This window comes from Gallinula chloropus (assembly GCF_964237585.1).
Source record: "Gallinula chloropus genome assembly, chromosome: Z".
Taxonomy (NCBI): domain Eukaryota; kingdom Metazoa; phylum Chordata; class Aves; order Gruiformes; family Rallidae; genus Gallinula; species Gallinula chloropus.
In genome coordinates, this window is record NC_140089.1 from 40,285,237 (window position 1) to 40,305,837 (window position 20,601).

Below are 20,601 nucleotides of genomic sequence, written 5' to 3' on the forward strand. Positions count from 1 at the left end.
TTGTCTACTGCTGTCTGCAAGTTTCATTTATCCCTTCATGTTCATATAAGCTAGTCTGTATTTGCCTTGCCTATTGCATGATTCTACACACCCACCTATATGAACACGTGACTTCTTATGCTCTGATTTGTTTTTGCATTGTCACAGCTTTCTTTGCAAGCTTGAGTTGGGGCAAAGTTAGTACTAATTTTTACTATAGATGATTTTTTGTGTGTGATTCTGTTGAGTCAGGCTGTAAGCATGCTTTGAACTTCCAGAGTGCATATTATTACCGAATGCCCAAATCTTTAATTTGGAGAAGGTAATACTTGAATATTATCAAGCTTTCTTGGTTGCCTCAGCTCTCCATGTCTTATCCCATAGAAGTCTTCCAATCAGATCCCCATAGGAGTCAGTCTTGTCTCCTAGAGTCCAGGGTTGTGATCTTGCATTTTGCCTTCTCCCTCCTCTCAGAGTTCTGAACCCTATCTATGTTCTAGTCACTGCAGTCAAGTCTACCTTTGGACTTCTCACCCCCATTGACTACTTCTTTGTTGACAAGTATAAGGTCCAGCAGAGCACCTCTGCTTATTGGCTGCTTAATCACTTGTGTCAGGCAGTTCATGTCAATGCAGTCAGGATTACTTATGCATAAACCTAATGAGGTTCAACACTGCCAAGTGTAAGGTGTTGCACTTGGGCTGGAAGAATCCCAGACACAGATACAGACTGGGAGAAGAGCTCCTTGAGAGTAGCCCTGCTGAGAAGGACCTGGGTGTCATGGTGGATGAGAAACTTAACATGAGCCAGCAGTGTGCTCTTGCAGCTCGCAAGGCCAATGGTATCCTGGGCTCCATCAGAAGAGAGGTGGCCAGCAGGGACAGGGGGGTGATTGTCCCTCTCTACTCTGCCCTCGTGAGGCCCCATCTGGAGTACTGTGTCCAGATCTGGGGTCCTGATACAAGAAAGATGTAGAACTGTTGGAGAGTGTTCAGAGGAGGCCACAAAGATGATTAGAGGGCTGGAGCACCCTGCGAAGAGAGGCTGGGGGAGCTGGGTTTGTTCAGCCTGGAGAAGAGAAGGCTGCGGGGGGACCTCATTGCAGCCTTCTAGTACCTGAAGGGAACGTACAAACCAGAGGGGAATCACCTTTTTGAAAGGGTAGATAATGGCAGGACAAGGGGGAATGGATTAAAACTAAAGGAAGGAAGGTTTACATTAGATATTAGGGGAAAGTTTTTTACAGAAAGAGTGGTGAGGTGCTGGAACTGGCTGCCCAGAGAGGTGGTGGATGCCCCATCCCTGGAGGTGTTCAAGGCCAGGTTGAATGGGGCCCTGGCCAACCTTGTCTAGATAATGCCTGGAGATTGGTGGTGGGTTTTGGAACTCTATGACCCTTGGAGTCCCTTCCAACCCATGCTATTCTATGATTCTATGGTTCTATGATCACTATGTTGTCTGTCCAGCAGTGTTGCACCTATTATAATTCTCCATAAAGATGAGCTACCTCCTTGCTTAAATAGAAATGATGGACATCATCCCACCTAAGACATGTTTGCCTACTTTGGATGCCCATTCAAGGCTCTTTGCTCATCAGGCCTAGGTATCATGCTTTCACAGGGCTGCAGGTGACTCCCTCTCCCTACTTTAAAGCCCCTTCTTACCAGATCAGCCATTTCAATAAACATAACTTTGTCCTGCATAGTGAGGTGGATCCCATCTCTTACAAGCAGACACCAATTTGCAATCAGGGTCCTGATTCAATGGTGTAACTTAAGAGACAATTAATTAATATATCTCTAATATAAGGAGAGGCTTCAGTCCCATGGTCACAGAACCCAGAACCCTGCCACGAACACCAGCTTTGCAGCCAGAAATTGACCTATTTCATCAGTGTCCTCCCCACACCCTTTCCTCTGACCAGCAAGGTTAAAGAGAGCACCATCTGGGACCCCCACATCTTCAACTATTGAGCTCGTCACTTCCGGTACTCTCCAGGTTTCCCTTTACAGTATCATTGGTGACCATGTGGAACAGTAGGGGTAGTAGTTCAGATGGCCAGAAAAGCTTTGGCAGTCCCCCCACAATACCCCACATCTGGGCTAAGCAAGCAACAAACCTCTCTAGTTGATAGGTCAGTTCAACATTTAAGTGCCTGCATTCCCTACAGCAAGGAGTTTCCCATTGTGATGACTCACTGATTTTTAGTGGCCTTGTATGGGTTACAGTCAAGTGGCACAGATACTTTGCCTGTAAGAACATGTGGCTTCTCTTCAATTTTGAGACCAGTGAACCTGGTTTGTAGTTGTAAGCCATTAGATGAGACAGAAGCCTTACCCTTTGTGCCAGTAGTCACCACCTTTCATCCTTCTCCAGAGGCTGTGCTTATCTTCAATCTTCATTGTAGTTAGAATCCAGGGTTCTTCAAGCTGTTGCATCTCAGAGAAGACCCTGTCTATCTGCTTTTCATCTTCTCTTATGAAGATGAAAACTCTGCTTTGTGGCACAGTTCCTCCAAGACAGCAGACCTATAGGAAAGAAGGCAATGTCTGCCGGTATCAAAAATAGACCCTGGAACTTGGAGAGCTGCACACACCACCCAAAGCTCCACCTGCATCAAAATCTCCACTCTAGCTGGGGTACCTACTCAAGACTATTTACACTGAAACAAATTTAGTTGAGGGCCTCTTCTTCATACTTTCTTGCACAAGCTGCTGCATCTTCTGGCTGTACTCTTGGGATGATTCCTAAATAGGACTCTCCTAAGCACCAGCTAATGGGTGTTTGACTCTCCCTTAAAAAGGCTCAGTTGCAAACAATGCTACAGGTACCCCAGGTCAAGGGCTACTCATTGGAAAATTTCAGTTTTATCAGGCCCACACCCTTGTGACTGTCCTTACCTGGCAGCAGCAAGCACCCTCAGAGCGTCCAATGACCATGGACGTTATCCTCAGAAGACCCCAAAGCAGAACCCAGTCTGCTACTGAGTAGGAAATAGTAAATATAGGAGGGTTTAAGAATTTGAGAACAAAACATGAAAGTAGCACCAAAACACCCTCAGATTCCTATAACTAAGAGCTATTTTGTGTTTTTTATCTAAGTAGCTGCAGTAAACTTTCAGTTGTGATTCCCTGGGAAGGAACTCATTTTTCTGTTAGAGAATGTGAAGATTTGTATTCACACCTACAAGAGAGTTATGAAAATAATAAAACATAAATCCATAAACACTGAGCTCTAGAATAAGTGCTATTATGCTTTTTTAAAAATAAATGTGATCATAAACTTACTCAACCCAAAACTCCTTCTGGGAATAAGAGACTTTTCCACAAATATTTAAATCCTTTTTATATTCAGGTTCATGCATAGTACAGTGCTGCATCTGGGATAGATCTGAATGTGCCAGGTTTCATCTGAATCCTTGGGAAGTTTCTCTGGCTTTGGTGACCTCGCTGTTCACAGATTTAACATAATCTTACTTGAATATGGTTTATGCCTTCTCTCACTGTCTACCTATACAGTTTCCATCTATCTTGCTTGTGTTATAATGTCATAATGAAAAAGAACATACAAAGAAAAGAATTAATGTTATTTATTTCAGTATATCATATGGGCTTATAAGACAAGTGGAGAGAGACTTTTACCACAGAGTGTAGTAACAGAACAAGAGGCAATGTTTTTAAATCAAAAGAGAATAGGTTTAGATTTTGCATAAGGATGAAATTCATCTCTGTGAGGGCATTGGCACAGGTTGTCTTGAGAAGCTGTGGTGCCCCCTCCCTGGCAGTGTTGAAGGCCAGATTGGATGGGGCTTTGGGCAACCCGGTCTAGTGAAAGGTGTCCCTGTTCATGGCAGGGGGTTAGACCACATGATCTTTAAGGGTGCCTTCCAACCCAAACCATTCTGTGAATCTATGACTATCTTTCATCATCACAAAGTTCTTCCTGTAAGAAAGGCAAGTAAGAAGTGCAGCAACAGGCTCAGCACTTGCATATTGGCATTATCATGCTTTTTTTTCAGTGTCTTAAATTCTCACCTATATGCAGACCTACATGGATTTGTTTCTACATGTAAGAATGCTTATATGTGCATGTGTACTAAGCACTGCTGCGAATAAGTTTATTTGAAAGTTCGTTTCTAGAGGGAAAAGGGTTAAGTCTGGAGGTGAAGGAAAACAAAATAGAGGTCTCTGATCTTCGATCAGTGTGGCACCAATCTATCCTCTCAGAGAGATCTGTAAGGGTGCTGGGAAATTGAAAATCTGCCTTTTCTATTGGGTTTCACAGAATTGTAATGTGCCTGCCTTTCCTCCTCATTATTTGTCCTTCCTAATTTATTTCACATAGCAATAAAAGGAAAAAAATATATATTAATCAGGATGAAGTAACTCTTTGCAATGTCCATGTATGTGCACCCTTGAAAAGACAAGAGACGAGAAGCCAGAATCTGCCTTATTTTATGGCCACATTATAGGCTGTCGTGGTTTTACCCCAGCTGAGAGCCGAGATCCACGCAGCTGCCTGCTCTTTAAAGGAAAAGAGGATGGGGGGGGGGGGGAGGGGATGGGGGTGAGGCAAGGGAAGGGAAAAGGAAGGGGCAAATAACAACCCCAAAACCAAGAAACCAAAAGCCTGTGGGTTGGGATAAGGATAGTTTACTAAAATAGCAGAAAGATACAATATAACAATGCCAACAGGTCTTTAGAGCAAAAAATATATGAAGCTGTTGATACACAATGCAGTTTCTCACCGAACCCACAACTCAGGCCATGCCACCCAGAGCCATCCCAGAACCCAACCGTCCCCCAAAAACCACGCTTCCTGGAGCCACCTGCTCCTCCTCCCCTCAGCCCCCCTTTATACTGAGCAGGACGTAATTGGCATGGCATACTCTCTTTGGCCAATTTGGATCACCTGTCCTGGCTTCATCCCCTCCTTCCTCATTACTAGAAAAATATGAAGAGCTGAGAAAGTCCTTGACTGCTTGACCACAACTGAAAACATCAGGGTGTTATCAGCACTGCTTTCATTTTAACTCTCAAACACAGCATTCCATCCGCTGCTACAAAAGAAGTTAACTCCATCCTGACCAAAACGAGGACATAGGCTTTCCTCATTAAAATGAAGACATTTCAGTCACACTTAGGGCAGTCTTTTGGTATGGACTGTAACTGTAAGCAAGACTTCACTGGGCTGCAGTGGAGTGAGGCTGCCAACACAACACAGTGAGCTGTGCCTTGCAGGAGATGCTGTCTGCAACTGTGTGAAATACCAAGAATAGAAGGAACATTCCTTGAAGTGAAAATGTCTTTGGAGTTGAATCAGTTTCCCACTGAATCCAGGGTTTCAACATTACAAACATCACATACGCAGAATTAATTCAGTTGGGTTTTTGGTTTGGTGGTTTGGTTCGGGTTTTTTTCAGTTTCCCATAAGTTCAGAGGCTACATATTGCTTTGGTCTGTAAAGCCTTGAACAGATGATTAAAAATGGACAGGGTGACTACATTTTGCTATAAACAAATAAAATTCTCAGTAGTAAGCTAAGTTCCCAGTACATTTTACAGCTTAATCACAAACAACCTATGTACACAGGGTAACCTAAATGAGAAAGCAGCTTAAATGCAACCTTCCCCACGTGGTGAACCAGAAAAATTATTTGGCTGCTCATTGCTACTGGCCCTAATTTAAAGGTCAGGTTCTCCAGGCTCTGAAGCACTGATTTCTCATGTACTTAAAAGCTGAAAATGTGTTGAATGGCATTGAGAAGTAAAAACATAAGACCAATCATAAACAACCAAATTTAGCCCCTAGTAAACCCTAAGTGAATATCCTAGTTGTTAATAACTCTCCTTCACATAACACCAAAGTATTTTTGACTCTATAATTAAGGCAAGGAGTTGAACTTGGTGATCCTTATGGGTCCCTTCCAACTCAGTATATTCTTTGGTTCTATGATTCTGTGCCTTCTCATTTCATTGTCTTGCATTAAAGTACAAGTTGAAAGTAAAACAACTGTAAAGTGCAACTATTTATAGGATCATTCAGTAGCTTTTAATCCTCAGAGATTTTTTTTAATTAAATGCTGAATTCAAAACGAGAAAAATGAAACACTAGGTTAAAACTATGTCACTTCTTAGACAAATATTTCCTCACAGAATGAGAAATGACTTGCAATATTCGAATGCAGTCTCCAAGCTCAGTTTATAGCATATTAACTACTACATCAGTTCAACTTCTGCAAGCACAAGGCCCTTAAGGAATTCAATTCAATCCCATAAAAATGTACTTCTTGCCTACTGTTCGCAAGGAAACATAAAACCTTCTGTGGCCTAAATGAGTACCCTAATAATGAGAATCACTAAAGATTGCCTTTGGATTGTTCTGTCTTTGCATCTACTGTGGCATATTTCTAGGCTTTATAACAAAAGTATATTAATTAAATTTCCTTTCTTCTAATAACAAAAATATAAGGATTTTTTACTTAGAGTAAAAGGGATCATTATACAGATATGATGCAGTTATTCTGTATCCCCCAAGATGTCTATGACGTCATGGGTGATCATGGGTACTATCACATCTGAATTATTTTCTGAGACTCTTTTCACATTGCATATTTGGATAAAATTTCTTTGTAACAAAGTACTTTGCAATTCAAGAGCCAGGTAGACTGTTGAAATATAATTACCATTCTTTTCCTGGAGAGAAAAACATTTTAAGAGCTGTAAAGCTGATTCCTTGTAAAAGAACCCCAAAATCATCATGTTTGAATAAAATGAAGGAATAATTACATTTATTTCCTGTTTCTTCTCAAAACAGTAATATGCAAAATGTATGTATTTAAAAACCATGTGATTTAGTCAGTCCCACAGAGCTGCATGGCTCTGTCCTATTTGTAATTCCAATGGAGAAGGTATCAGCAGTCCCTCTGGTCATGTTTCTTACATACGGTGTGATTGTCTAAAGTGCAAATTATAATTAAAACAAAAAATGCCCTAAGGTCCCCTTAAAGGAAGACAGGAAATAGTTTTAACATCACACTGATACTTTATAGATATATTTTCTTTATCCTGAAAAAAAGGATCATTACTAAAAAAATAATTTGCAAATGAAATTTAGAAACAAATTATGTGCAGTTCATTGAATGGAATGCGTCATTTAGAGCATATCAAAGCATTTTGTTAACAATATCTTAAAAAATCTATAATGAACTTGCATTTTTAAATCAGTTTAGTGCACAATCTTTATAAACCTTTAGTTCATTCTACTAAAAGAATAAAAATCACTGGAAAAAATGCCTAAATAATTTAGGGAGCTGGCTCTGGGCCAGATCTTTCAAATGCTCTCCAATGTTCACTAGGAAATCATATGCCATGAGTACAATAGACTGTAATGTTATTGAGTGCAATGTCTTTTATCTCTTCAAATATTAGGCATGACTTCAAAAACAAATTTCTTTCAGAGGAAGGAGGATGCCAAAATGCAGTCACATATCTGACTCTTCCGCATCAGCCAAAACAATGAAGAGAGTTTTGCTTTACTGTTTAATATTCCATTATATCTTGGACAGAAATAGAATGCCACTTTATCTACTTTGTCACTTCATTGTTTTCAAGTGACCTCTCCTGATGGATCCAAGACATTTTTCTCCCTTTTGTCCTATGATAAGGCCATCCTTTTGTAGGACATGTCATTTAGGCAGGAGCAAGTTACTTGCAGTATTTCTTCCATTGGAAATTAAGTGGAATTCAGGGAATCATGCCATCAAAATTCCCCAAACAGAACCTTACTGCAAATGTTTCTTAACTGAAGCCTAGCAGAAAGAGGATAAAAACATTGTCTTTATCCAACACTGTCCAAATTTCTGAGTCTTGGAGTATGGTGACTTTGAAGGAAGTCATAGATTTGAAGGCTCATAAAGGGGGCAATTTTATGCCTATGGAGCCTTTTGCATGTGAGGTTCATAATCCATGACAGACATTGCTGAATATACTGTTCCCAAGTTAGCTGCTGAGAACCTGTTGTGTCCTAGGTTAGGCCTCTAATCAGAAGACACAAGGAGCAACATCTTTTCCCAGAAATCTAAACCTAGGAATCTGTGATCATTTTTGTTTCTTTTTTTTTAAAGTGTGCTAACACTGTATATGTAAGAAATGTGGTTGTCTTTGCATAGTAAAGTGTGCTAACACATTGTATGTAAGAAATGTGGTTGTCTTTGCATAGTGAAAAAATCATAACCCCACCTACAAGTCCCAGTTATTTTGCACATAGTAGTCTGTGAAGTTACTTGTATTGTATGCTCTGAATTTGGTGTATGCATCATCGATTTAGCATTTAGTAGCCTGGCACAGTTTGTATTTGTCCCAGCTTGGTTACACAATTGGGAACTTTGATCTGACACCTTCTAAAGTTTTACATTCCTAAGGAGCAAATGTCTCATGAGTCTTTTTAGTTTACACAAAACTTAGCTCAGCTATGATTACTCTATGAGAAAGCTTGCTATTATAGCTTGTATTCCTCATTGCATCCCTAGAAGTGTTTCATCTCACAAGGACACTGAGCAGGCTTGCTGTAGAATTGCAGACCAGTGAGATGTTATAATAAAAGAACTTGGTAAGGCTAGAAAACTGCAAAACTCAAGTGATGAAAACAGGAAGTTTCTGAGCAATGGTACTTCAGCATGTGTAACCCTGTAGTTAGGCAACCCCTTCTTGACAGTGTATTTTTAAAAAAAAACCTGTATCTTTCACATGGACTTAGCTTTACATGCTGTTTGAACTTATGCATATGATATGATACAGGTTTAGAAAAACTTTAATTTAGGAAAGGAACATGATGGCTGCTTATGAAGCCTCAAGATTGCGAAGCCTTTGGCTCCATCCTGCTTTCACTCAAAGCAAATTTTTCTTGATATCTGTGTGTGTTAGCCTGAGAGAGAACCAATTTCTAAAATTAAATTTCATGTTTTAATTCTGCACTTTTTTTAAAGGAAAATTAATTTATGATGAGGAGAGATGTTAGTTTTAATCACACAATCTTTGGAAAAGATTTCTGAAATTTTCTGATTTCAGATTCTTCCAATTCCATGGATTTTTTTAATATATCATATACTTTTAATATTTTTTCATGTGCTTCAATTTCAGAAATTATTTAAATCTATTTTTAGATTTTGTTCTAAGCCATTTTGTTAAGAACACCCTTCTTGATTAAAGCAAATTTCTGATTTTTTTAAAGAGGCTAAAAAAGGGGCTTTATCTCATATATGACCTAGTAATCTGCAAGTCAGAGTATGTTAGCACATTCAGGGTGTCATCCTTTCCAAGTTGATTCTCTTTCATTTCAAGGTAATCTACATTTCTACCTGTGCTCTGACATCATATTTCATGTTGCAAACTGCCTGCAATGTCCTTGCTGTTATACAGGATGTCAGGTTATTTTTCTTATAAAGCTCACACAGAAAGTCCTCTCTTGTCAACAGTCATTACTGACCATCTAGAGATCTGGAAGTTTTAAGTCATTGTATGTTTCCTATTTATGATGGAAGCAGGTCATGCTGTGAGGAGAGTGCTTATATAGTGAGTGAGCAGTAAATACAGTGTTGTTACCTCTCCAGTATTCCAGGAAAAAATACATCTGGGGCCATACTGCTCCTCAGTGAAAAGAGGAAGTGCAGAGCTAGACTCAATTCAAGATGTGTCTGCAATAAAGTAGAAGACAAGAGAAGATCCAGGCATAGAATGAACAGTCATCCACAGCATAGTGTAAACTTATTTTAACCCAAAAACATTGACATATGCCTTACAGGCTTCTTTGTGAAGTGGAAGTCCTACTCAACAGGGATATTTACAGTCAAAGTCAAATTTAGAGAGTGGTGAACATATGCACTCCATATGCCAAGCCTCTGTTCTCCTATGCACCTCTATACCTCTTTCCCATTCCCATTCATTGTCTCTTCTGATTACATGTTTTCTGCAGGTATAAAGACTAGACAGATAAATCATATTTGAAATTCAATTGTGTAATGAAAAACCTGCAGTCTCATTTGTGCTTTCTTGCTGTAAAGCACAGTCAATTTTTACCAATGGTATAAAATAAGCAGAGGTTTGGTGGTTGTTCTCCCAAAGCGGCTGCCATAAGCTAACAATGACTTTTAGATACTGTGCTGTTTCTGATAATTCTTTGCAGCTGCTCTAGGGCTAAATCTTTGTTTATTTTCTGTCATAACACGAGTCATAAAGATTCTGTGATTTTCCTTCCCCCAGGTGATCAACAATGACTTATCTTGTAAAAAGTTCTGACTCAGCTAATTTGAAACACTCAGTTACCATCTCTAAGTGAGAAAACTGCTATAGTGTAGAAGCTTTCATACATCAAAGAATGCATATTCTAAATTAAAGGCAACTATTTTGTAAGACATTAAGAACAGCAGTGTTTCACCCAGATAAGTCCTGAGGAATATGCTTTTTGGTATCAAGGGGGAAAGTTCAAGTTCTAATATTCCATGTAATTTTACTATATATTTCTGATGTTGGGTTACTTTTTGCCAGTACTAGCATTAGCACTGATGAAGAACAGAAAAATGGTTACTCCTGGAAGATCAGCATGAACAACATGAATGTTCCCAGTTTCATGAAATGATGAGTTGAATTCTGATAAGTCACTGATAGAAAGTGGTCTACAGTTCAGCTAGAAGTGCTGGTTTCCTTCAAATGCAGACTGTCAGTGGGATTCTTGTTTTTGTTGGAAGATGCCACAGAGTTGATAGTTTGAATGACCTTCTCTCAGGCAATATGTGGGAACTGAAATAAAGTTGGATATGAGGGACCTAAACATGGTCAAATTGTTTCTTTAAAAAGTGTTTTTCAATTTGTCTCTGGTGGTTTCTACAGTTCCTGATCTTCAAACCTGTCCCAAACAACCTGCAATGACTTGTTGCCTAACTCTTACCTGACCCTTGACTAAAGTTTGACCCTTGTCTGAAGCTGCAATCTTCCCTTATGTCTGTTTTTCTGCATTATTTTTTTCTTTTTTAAATTTCAGACTTATCAATGAGTCTTTGAGGGACCAATTGTTAGTTACCATACAGAAGACTTTCACATACACCCGAACCCAGGCACAGCACCTCTTCATTATCCTCATGGAGTGCATGAAGAAGAAGGAGCTGGTATGTTCACACTTTCCTTAGAGGCAAAGGGAGAGCTCAATGAATTGTTGTGATTACGTCTTTCTGGTGCCTGTTGAAGGATATTTCACAAATCTGATCACTGTGACCCAGACTCTAAAAGTGTATTATATATTGCTGACTTTTGTTTGGTTTAATCTATATTTTATCATTTAAAATGATTAATTTAATAGATCTTATTCAACTACAGAAAATCTCACAAGGAAATGTAATGGTTCATCTGTCACTGGGATCACGTGTTAAAGGTGCTGTTGAATTACACAAGTATCACTATATTATTTTATTAAGGAGATGTGTGACAGGAAAAGAAAACAGCTTGTCTCCAAGGCTCCTACTTTGCAGTGGCAAGGCTGTCCCTTCAATGCATACTTGTACTTTCTTGAAGAACACAAGATCTTTCAACCATTAGTGGGAGTTTCATGAGGCTGCTGTTGCAGAAGCACTTATGAAACACAATCACTTTGCAAAAACCCTTGGGATTCAATTCCAGGGTTTTTCATCTCTTACGAAGTGACTGAATAGATGTGTTTCATGCTTAATCTTTCTTCTAAGCTGTTTTTGGTTCATATTGCAGCTTTCTGGAACTCCAGCCTGATGATAGTCTGTAACACTTTTTTTTAGGGTAACACTCAAAAGAAAAGATTGACTCAGTTGTTTCACAGAAGTTTCATTTTTTTAAACTGTTTGAGTTTTTGTGACTTTATCCTCTGCAGTGCCTTTTCATTTTAGTTAAGACATATGCCTTAACTTAATTCCATGCCTTTGGGGGATAGAGTTATTAGTACCCCTGGGGAAGAATGGGGAAAATGGTTAGGAAGTGCTAAAATAAAAGGCTGCCCTTGTAGACAGCTTTGCAAAACAGAAATTTCTTTACATGGTTGAATTTGCCAAAAGTGAGGTATTCTGTTCAATAACCAGCAGTACATGCATCCATCAAAAAGTGATCAGCATTCCTCATGCATAACTCATCATTTACATATATGACAATCACCTGGCCTGCACCTTGGGCAGTGCTGGAGAGGAGAGGATTCCAAGGACAAGTTTTCAAGGAAGACATGACAGCAGCCTGCAGTTCTACCCATGCTGTTAGAGTGTAGATGGTTGGTGGAACTGGATGTATGTCAGCTTCTGCTGTCTTCTTCCTCCCGCAACCAGAATTCAAACTGTATAGTGGATTTAAAGACCCTTTAGCTACTTCTTCCAAGCAGTCAGTGCAGCCCATAGGGTAAAGATTAGTCATCCCTTCTCTTGGTTGACTACATCAAGAAAGAGTTCTTTTATCTTTCTTTGTCTTTTTTTCCCCACAATTCTCTTCTACATTTAAGATGCTTTCCTCTCCATTTGTTATTGCCAAAATGTATCACAACCTCCATGGCACTTGAGTTTTCTTCTAGTGTGGAGTACATGTGTGCCTCAGAGTCTGCCTTAACTTGGAACTTGCTGTAACGTTTCTTTTACTAATTAGTGAAGAATAGAGAAACAGAAAAAGGAATGAGGAATGTAGGGAAAGAGAGGGAGAAAAAAGGGGGGGGGGGGGGGGAAGAAGCTGTAACACGGGAAGGAGGAAAGGCAGGAAGGTAGGAAAAAAACAAAGAATAGAAAGTAGAGACAGACAATGAATTCTCAAGACTGGGAAAATGCAGTTCTGGATTGTTCCAGACACCTAAATCCAAAATTGATCATCAGGCTTTGAACAAATTGCTACAGCAGTTAGCTGCGAAGTTTTTTGTCTGCAGTAGTCACGTCAAGATTTTTATTCCAAACAAGATTGTGCTATTGTTACAAGTTTCATTGGAGAGATGTAACCTCTGTTACCACTGACATTCTTTACACATCTTTTGAAGAGCTATTACACCGGCCATGGTTTGCCCAAAACCGTGTGCTGAATTTGAATGCATAGCACTAACCCAACCTCACGTAAAGAAAATACATAAAAACAAAAACATAGTTTCTCTCTGGTTACTCAGTTGTTACTTTTAAAAGTGGTACTCTAGAAACATTTTATGTCTGAGGTGTGGTTGCTAGTCTTTAAGACTCATAACCTTGTATATGAATACAAAAGAAAGATGATACTCATAATGCTGAAGATAGCAGAGGAAATGAGTGACCTTGAAAATGTGAAGTATTCCCAGGAGTGAGCAGTGACTTCACTAGTCCTACAAAGCCAGATGTTTCCTATTGCTACATCCGTCCCAGCTCTTATCCTTCCTCAGGCTCAACCTTCTGGTTTGGTTGTGCATAAGACAAAACACTGCTTGATGAATTGCCCTCACCATTAGCCTGCTCTCCCCTCTCCCTAAAGAAACAAATAGCAGGAAGATGCAAAAGATTTGTCTCAGAAAGCTCAATAACAGCCAAACTGATCATGGCTTTTTACCCTAAGTTCATGATGAGTGTGACTGACTGTCTGACTTTGTGGCTGCTGAATTCAGAGGGGACAAAGCAGGGCAGGAGATGGTTATTATGTTACAATGTGATGCTAAACAAGTGCAAATGGGGTACAGACAGGAAGATGTTCTTATAGTCAAGTACATAAATGCAGACAAATCACAGATGTGGAGAAAGAAAAGAAAATGCAAGTTAATCTCTGAAAAGGAACAAAAAGCTATCTTTGAAAAAAAATTTCCTACTCTCTGTACTTAGAATGTGTAAAAAAACTGGCATCTCTTTTATAAATTTGACACAAGTGTGATGGTCAGGGAAAAAGTGTAATCACAACGAGAATTAGCCCCTTCACAGAACATCAGATTTTTCAAGTGCTGACATTTTGGATCTCACTTTTAAACAATCGACTCTGAGTTTTATGCCCAGGGAGCATCATTAGTATGATGTGCAAACTTCCACTGATTTGGCAAAGTGTAATTTATTTTTTTTAATAAAATATGAGTACACAAACTGGATGAAAATGTGAAGCCATAGCAGAGATTTGTCTATTAGTTTTGCAAAACAAAACAAATTCCTCTTCTCAGTTTAATGAGTAGTTTTTATTAAATCACAACATAGCTTTATTGATACTGCAAGCACGAGCCTTTATATTCAGAATGTATTTGGACCAACATGCTTAATGAGGATTATAGTATAAAAATCTAATTAAAATTCAATAGGTTATACACATCTGTATGTACAGCTGTAGATTACAAGTGTAGGACAGTGTTTTGTATATAACTTGTGAACATTTTTTACATTTACATAGAATTCTTTAAATGAAAAATGCCAAGAAGTTCCTAAAATTAAGGAGCATGAAGGCTCATCAAAGCCAAGTGCACAAGAAACAGTATTATTAAGTCCAGTGCAGAGTTTAATGCACCATGAACATTTTTTCAACATGTTCCCGTCTCTTGCATGCAGCTTATGAGAAGCTAAACCAGTCTGGGTTTTGATGCCTTGCCTGTCACTAAAAAGAAAAATAAGCAGAAGTTGGGGGGGGAATCTAACAAAACAAAAAGATTTATTTTTTTTTGCTTAGGACATTTGCATAACAATTTGTCCAAAGTTAGGATAAGATGGAAATCCATACATTTGTTTAAAAGTGTGCTTCTGAATTAATGTTTTGAGAGTGAATATGCCTAATCTTATATCCATTTAATAGAAAAGGCATTTGCCATGAATCTAGATAGGTCCAGTCTTAGTACCCTAGTAATCAAAAAATGGTACATTAACACCAGTAATAAAGTCACTCTACCACCTGCTGGTTTGCTTTCCTCTTAATACCATGACCATTTTCTGCAAAATTTGTTTCCTTGAATATTTTAAGGTTCAGTTACTCCACTACACAAACTGATAGTGTCATTGCCTACCACTTCATTTAAAAAGGGTTTGAAGAATGGATAGTGGGTATAGGTTTTTGTGCATCCATTAATTCCTGGAACTCCTTTACACATCAAGAGGCAACAAACACAAGTTAAACAGTCTCTGTCTAAAACAGAAACAATAAAATCCTATCTCTTTCTCATGTCATTGAGTAACGGATATTTTCTCCTTTCCTCTCCTTTTCTGTTATTCTTGTACCTCAGTCACTGTGAAGAACTTAATGGCTGACTGGGAACAGTGTAAATCTTGCTTCTACTTTGTGTAACTGAGTGCATATATGTGGCAAAAGCATATTTCAGGTGACTTCGTGACTAACTTGCAAATCTGGTGCTGTCAGATAAAAAAAGGGTGTGGTGGTTTGACCCTGGCTGGAGGCCAGATGCCCACCAAAAATGATCTGTCACTCTTCTTTTCAGCTGGGCAGGGGAGAAAATATATATTGAGAGGCTCAGGAGTCAAGATAAGGGCAGGGATCATTCAGCAATTAGTGTCACAGGCCAAACAGACTCAACACAGAATGAAATGCATCTAATTTATTAGCACACACCCCTGCACACCCCTCAAGAAAGTACCCAATGAAAACAGAGTAGGATAACAAGAAATAAAACCAAGTCTGAAAGCAACTTCCTCCACCCATCCCTTCTTCCCAGGCTCAAGTTTATTCATGATTTTCTCTCCTTTCCACCACAAGTGGCACAGGAGGAGATGAGGAATGGGGTTTGAGGTTAGTTCATCATGAGTTGTCTCTGCTGCTCCTTCCCTTTCAGGGGTAGGACTCCTCCATGCTCTGCCCCTGCTCCAGCATGGTGGCCCACCCATGGAACTTCATCTCTTCACCAATTACCCCAGTGTGGCTTCCATCTGGTGCATATTTTCAGGACCAGACTGCTCCAACACGGTCCCACATTGGGTCACAAGTCTCCTCAGCAAATCTCCTCCACCGTGGGCTCCTCCCTCCACAGGCTGCAGGTTCTGCCAGGAGCTTGCTTCAGCATGTGCTTGCAACTGGGTCACAGCATCCTTCAGGTCCCTACACCTGCTCCAATGTGGGGTCCCCCACGGGCTGCAGGTTGAATCTCTGCTCCCCATCAGTTTCCATGGGCAGGGAGGCAACCTCCTTCACCATGGTCTTCTCCACAGTCTGCAAGGTAATCTCTCTCTGGTGCCTGGAGCGCCTCATCTCCCCCTTCTTCACTGACCTTGGTGTCTGAGTTTTTTATATCTTCTCACTCCCATCTCTGGCAATAAAAAGCTGCTGCTTGTGGGTTTTTTTCCTTCTTAAATATCCCAGAGGCCCTATGACTGTCACTAATGGGCTCAGCCTTGGTCTGTCATGGGTCCATCCTTGAGACCAGCTGGTTTTTACTCTGTTGGGCCCACAGGAAGCTTTTATCGGCTTCTTGCAGAAGCCACACCTGCAGCCGCTGCCCAAAATCTTGCAAACCCACAACAGTTGTTTTCAGTTTTCTCTGACTGAAAAAAATGGAGCAAACCTGCCCATGTTTCCATAAGAGTTTACACTGGAAAGAGCTTGGCTTGATCGTGTACTGGGAAAAATATTGGGATGTGCAGCGTCAGTGAATTTGTATGCTAATGAAACACCACCTGCAACTGTTTACTAGCATACACATAGATATGTTCTGAATTAAATATTTGATAAATCAGGTGGAGTTTTTAGAATATGCCAGCATATAGTCACAGCATCTCTTTGGTTCTTACAAAAGTTTAAGAGTTCAATAAAATGCATTTTTTAAATGAAATTTGTCTTCAAAACCAAATAAATCATTTTAGCTGAGACTTTTTTAATGGTGATGGAGGTAAAAGAAGGCTTGGTGGCTTCTCAAACAGTAAAAAGTCAGCTTTACTTCTTGCAGGAGTATGATTGCTGTGAGCAGCATGCAATTTGGCACTAGAGATCTGCAGCAGGAAAGCATCACGTAACTACTGGGCTGCTGGTGACTGAAACACTTGTGCCCCTGATGGAAATTCTCTCTGAGATTTCCAGCATAAAGTGTAGAGAAGATAATTAGTCCTCTGCGTTCAAATGGAGGCACCAGTCTGCTTCAGCAGTGGCTATAGCAACTCTCTTAATTGTGGTGAAGGTTAAATCTGCTATCCAGTCAGTGCAAATCAGTGAGATTAGTCTAGTAGGCAGGGCCCACCCCTGTAAGCGAGTGTTAAAGTGATGCTTACCGGGTAGCTTTAAATTCTGCAAACCTCATTTGATTTCTATTTGCTAAAGGAGTAAAAACACATTTTGTTTTTTCAGATGCCAAGAAATGACATTAAGTAAGCTGGGTTTTGCCATTGACTCCACAGAGAATGAAACCTAATTTTAGGACCAGGCTTTTTATTTTAGTAATTAAAAAAACAAGTTCCACAAGTAAAGCAAGTACCTACATTTGGAAAAAAATCCAAATACATCCGTGCCCACCCCTCCCCCCACCCCCCAAAAAAGAAAACCCTAAACAAAAAACAAAGGCAGCTGTTGTAATACAGTCTTGTAAAGCTTTTGATCCTACCAGCTGCTTTTCAGCTGCTGTCAGATGAGGCAGGGCTCCTGATATCAGAAAACACAAGAATGTCAGGCTCACCATTGAAGCAAAAGTATGCAATTTAGGTGCTTAACTGTTCCATCCTGAGCCTCTGCTGTGCACATCAACACAAGTCTGCTGTGCATCTTCAGCACAAGTCTGCAAAGACCACTGTTCCTTTTGTTGCTTACATTCAATAAGTAGACATTTTCTATTTGGTGCACACTGCCTTCATGAGTTATCACATGTGGAAACACCTAGTAGATACCAATGCAACCTTTTTACAAAGCTCTTCCTACATATTCTATGATTAAGATTGCAACTACAGAAATTAAATTTAGAGTATTTATTTTCCCTCTAAAAGTATAAGCTTGTGAAATCATCCATTACCTCATTTATGCTTTTAGCAAGTAATTCATGGGAAATGCTCATCGAATCATTACACAGCTCCATCAACTGTCCTAGTAATGAAAGTGGAGGCAAGACAGTAATGTGTGACACAGCAACTTCCACGTTAGATAATATAGACTAATTTTTGCAATCAGGGAATTGGAAAGGTTCAATGCTGTTTATAAACTCTACAATACTGTTCAGAAATGTTTCCTTCTCCAAGCCTCTGTTGTTTCTGGGAACTTATAATTTCTTTTGCCTTTCCTATAAAATATAATTACTATTTCTGTGGCTTCACATGGGACATGGAGACCCATTCGTTATTGCTGATTTTTCTTAGTGGTAGAAGAGGAGCTCACTGTATGAGATGCAGCTTCTGTGGAGATAAAGCTGTAACTGCAAATTCACTGTCCTATAGAAGCGTCTTACATTGTGAGCTGCCTTTTCCAAGTATTGCCTACTTAGTCCCTCTAGCAATCCAGCTAGGAAACTAGTGGCTGCTCTGCTCAGTTTCTGTGTGTTGTCATGACTGCTGTCAGCTTAACTACAGAATAGGTATGTGCCTGCATCATTTATAGCAAAGAACCCTGGGCATTCATGTACTGTCAGACTGAAAATATCTTGCAAATCAAAACTAGAAATTGAAGCTTAAGATGAAGCAAGAGTCCCTGACTGTAATACCATTGCAATTCAACCAACTCACAATACTTCCTTTCAAGGTCAGCATTTTCCGTTCAGATTAGAAGACATATGCATGCATATTACTCCTGCAGACAACATTGTTTAGGACAATGACCTGCAAGACATAATTTTTTCAGTATATATAGCAGTGGGAATGACCAAACAGAATTCTTGTTCTCTTAAAGGAAGAAAATATTAGGTCTATCCATCTCAGTGATACGTTTTTTGTATCACTTGTGGCTTTTTTATTAAACTTTGCCTGGCAAAACAATTTAGTTTTACATTGCTTAACATCTGTGAGCAAGAGGTGGGTTAAGTTATCCCACTAAAAGCCCAGATTGACATTAACTTGCTCAGCTGTTTTTTAAAAAAGTTGTCCTGCACAGGACTGTTAGTTTATCAGGAGAGAAGAGGCATTGCAGATCCAAGGTTAGCTGTCAAAAGGAGCCCATTAATTCCAAATTAAAACTAAGACAGATTTGCTGCCAGTTCTCAGTTTCCCAGAATGAACAAAGTGAATTTGTGTAGGGACACTCACCTACATAAAGGCCAGAGAGAATGGAGACCATAACAAAGCCTAAATGGCACACACAGAGGTCTTAATCAGAAGGTCAGACATGGAGAGGTCTAAGTTGATTCCAATCCTTCCACTTGTGGCATGGCTGCCTGTTATCTGTCAAAACAGTGCTTTCTTGAAGAGAAACCCATTTGATGGGATTACATGCAGCTAACATCTCCTTTAAAGGCATTTTATTCAGGCTTCTCAGTATGTGCATGTTTCTTATGTCATCAGGAGATCAACGTTTGTGGATAATATCTCCTTTGGAATCAGTGGGGTTAATAAACTCCTGTACACTAGGTTTCAACTGACCTTAACTCCTATAGCTTGGGATTCAGGTGTCACAGCCTTCCAGGACATAAAGTTTCATTATTTTATTCAAGAACCCTCTCTACAGTAGAAGATATGAAGTGAACAATGTCACCTTTACTCCACATTTTTTTCTTGAATCAGTGTGACAGAAGAGCTTGTATTACATCAATGTTAGAATGAAAATCTTATCACTCAAACCACGTCTTCCTTTGTGATTCTTAAACAGTTCCAATGCTGCAAGTCTACATGGAAACACATCTGTGTTTATCACTACAGTCTGTTGACATGCACAGCCCAGTGATTTAAAGGATGATGTCTAAACTGTATTCCCCTTCTTATATCCTTTGTGCCTTACTATTTATATTTACTCACATTTCTTCAGCTTTAAAATCAGGAACTCTTATTTCACTGGCTAAATAGAGTTATAAATGACCTAATGTAACAACACCATGAAGCCTGTTGTATAAGGAAAAAGTTTGCTCTCAGTCATTTCAGTCATTTATTCTATTGGAAAATGTGCATTTCCCATTCCAAAATTTTAACAGCTGTACGGCTTAAAAAGTGTGTGCACATCATAAAATACAGAGTTTCTGACGTGGGACAGAACTGTGAGGTTTCCAGAGCGTTTTCGCTTCCCTACTCCCCGCCCTCCACTCATTAAGGGGTTGACACAGCTGTCTCAGTCTGGAACAAAAGGTATCAATTATGGGTGAAGCCAAACATTTACAGTAATTTCTGACAAATTACTTTCTGTGCACCTAGACTTCTCAATTGCAGAATTACAGCCTTTCTTGTAAGCACTTATATTTTTGTTTGTTCCCTGCTTCTTATCAGACAAGGAGTCTGTGGCAAATTATTGGATCAAACTAAATCGTGCAATGTTGCAGAGCTACCACAATGCAGGAGATGTGAAATTTAAAAAATTTACAACCAACATTAAAACTTATCCTCTCACCTCTGTTCCCTCTTATTTCCTCATTTGGAATTCTCTTTCTTACTCCTCAGAATAGCAGACCACTTAATTTAGGCTTTCCCTAAACAAAATTGTCCCTAATCTTTTTACTCCTGAATTTCATTTTATTTGGACATCCCCTTTCTTCCACAGTATTATCCATTGACTCACCTGCTCACTTTGATCTTTGCTATGCCTCCACATCA

The 20,601-nt window shown here is 39.5% G+C and overlaps 1 protein-coding gene across 2 annotated transcripts in view; it reads left to right on the plus strand.

Annotated features, from left to right (window-relative positions):
- The window catches only part of TRPM3 (transient receptor potential cation channel subfamily M member 3), a gene marked incomplete at both ends in the record, with an annotated part of 433,595 nt that overhangs the window by 333,656 nt on the left and 79,338 nt on the right, over nt 1–20,601 (plus strand). For both annotated transcript variants that reach the window (XM_084277970.1, XM_084277971.1), the window contains one exon: nt 11,016–11,139. In XM_084277970.1, the coding sequence (XP_084134096.1) occupies nt 11,016–11,139 (124 nt within the window). The remainder of the gene's footprint in view (nt 1–11,015; nt 11,140–20,601) is intronic.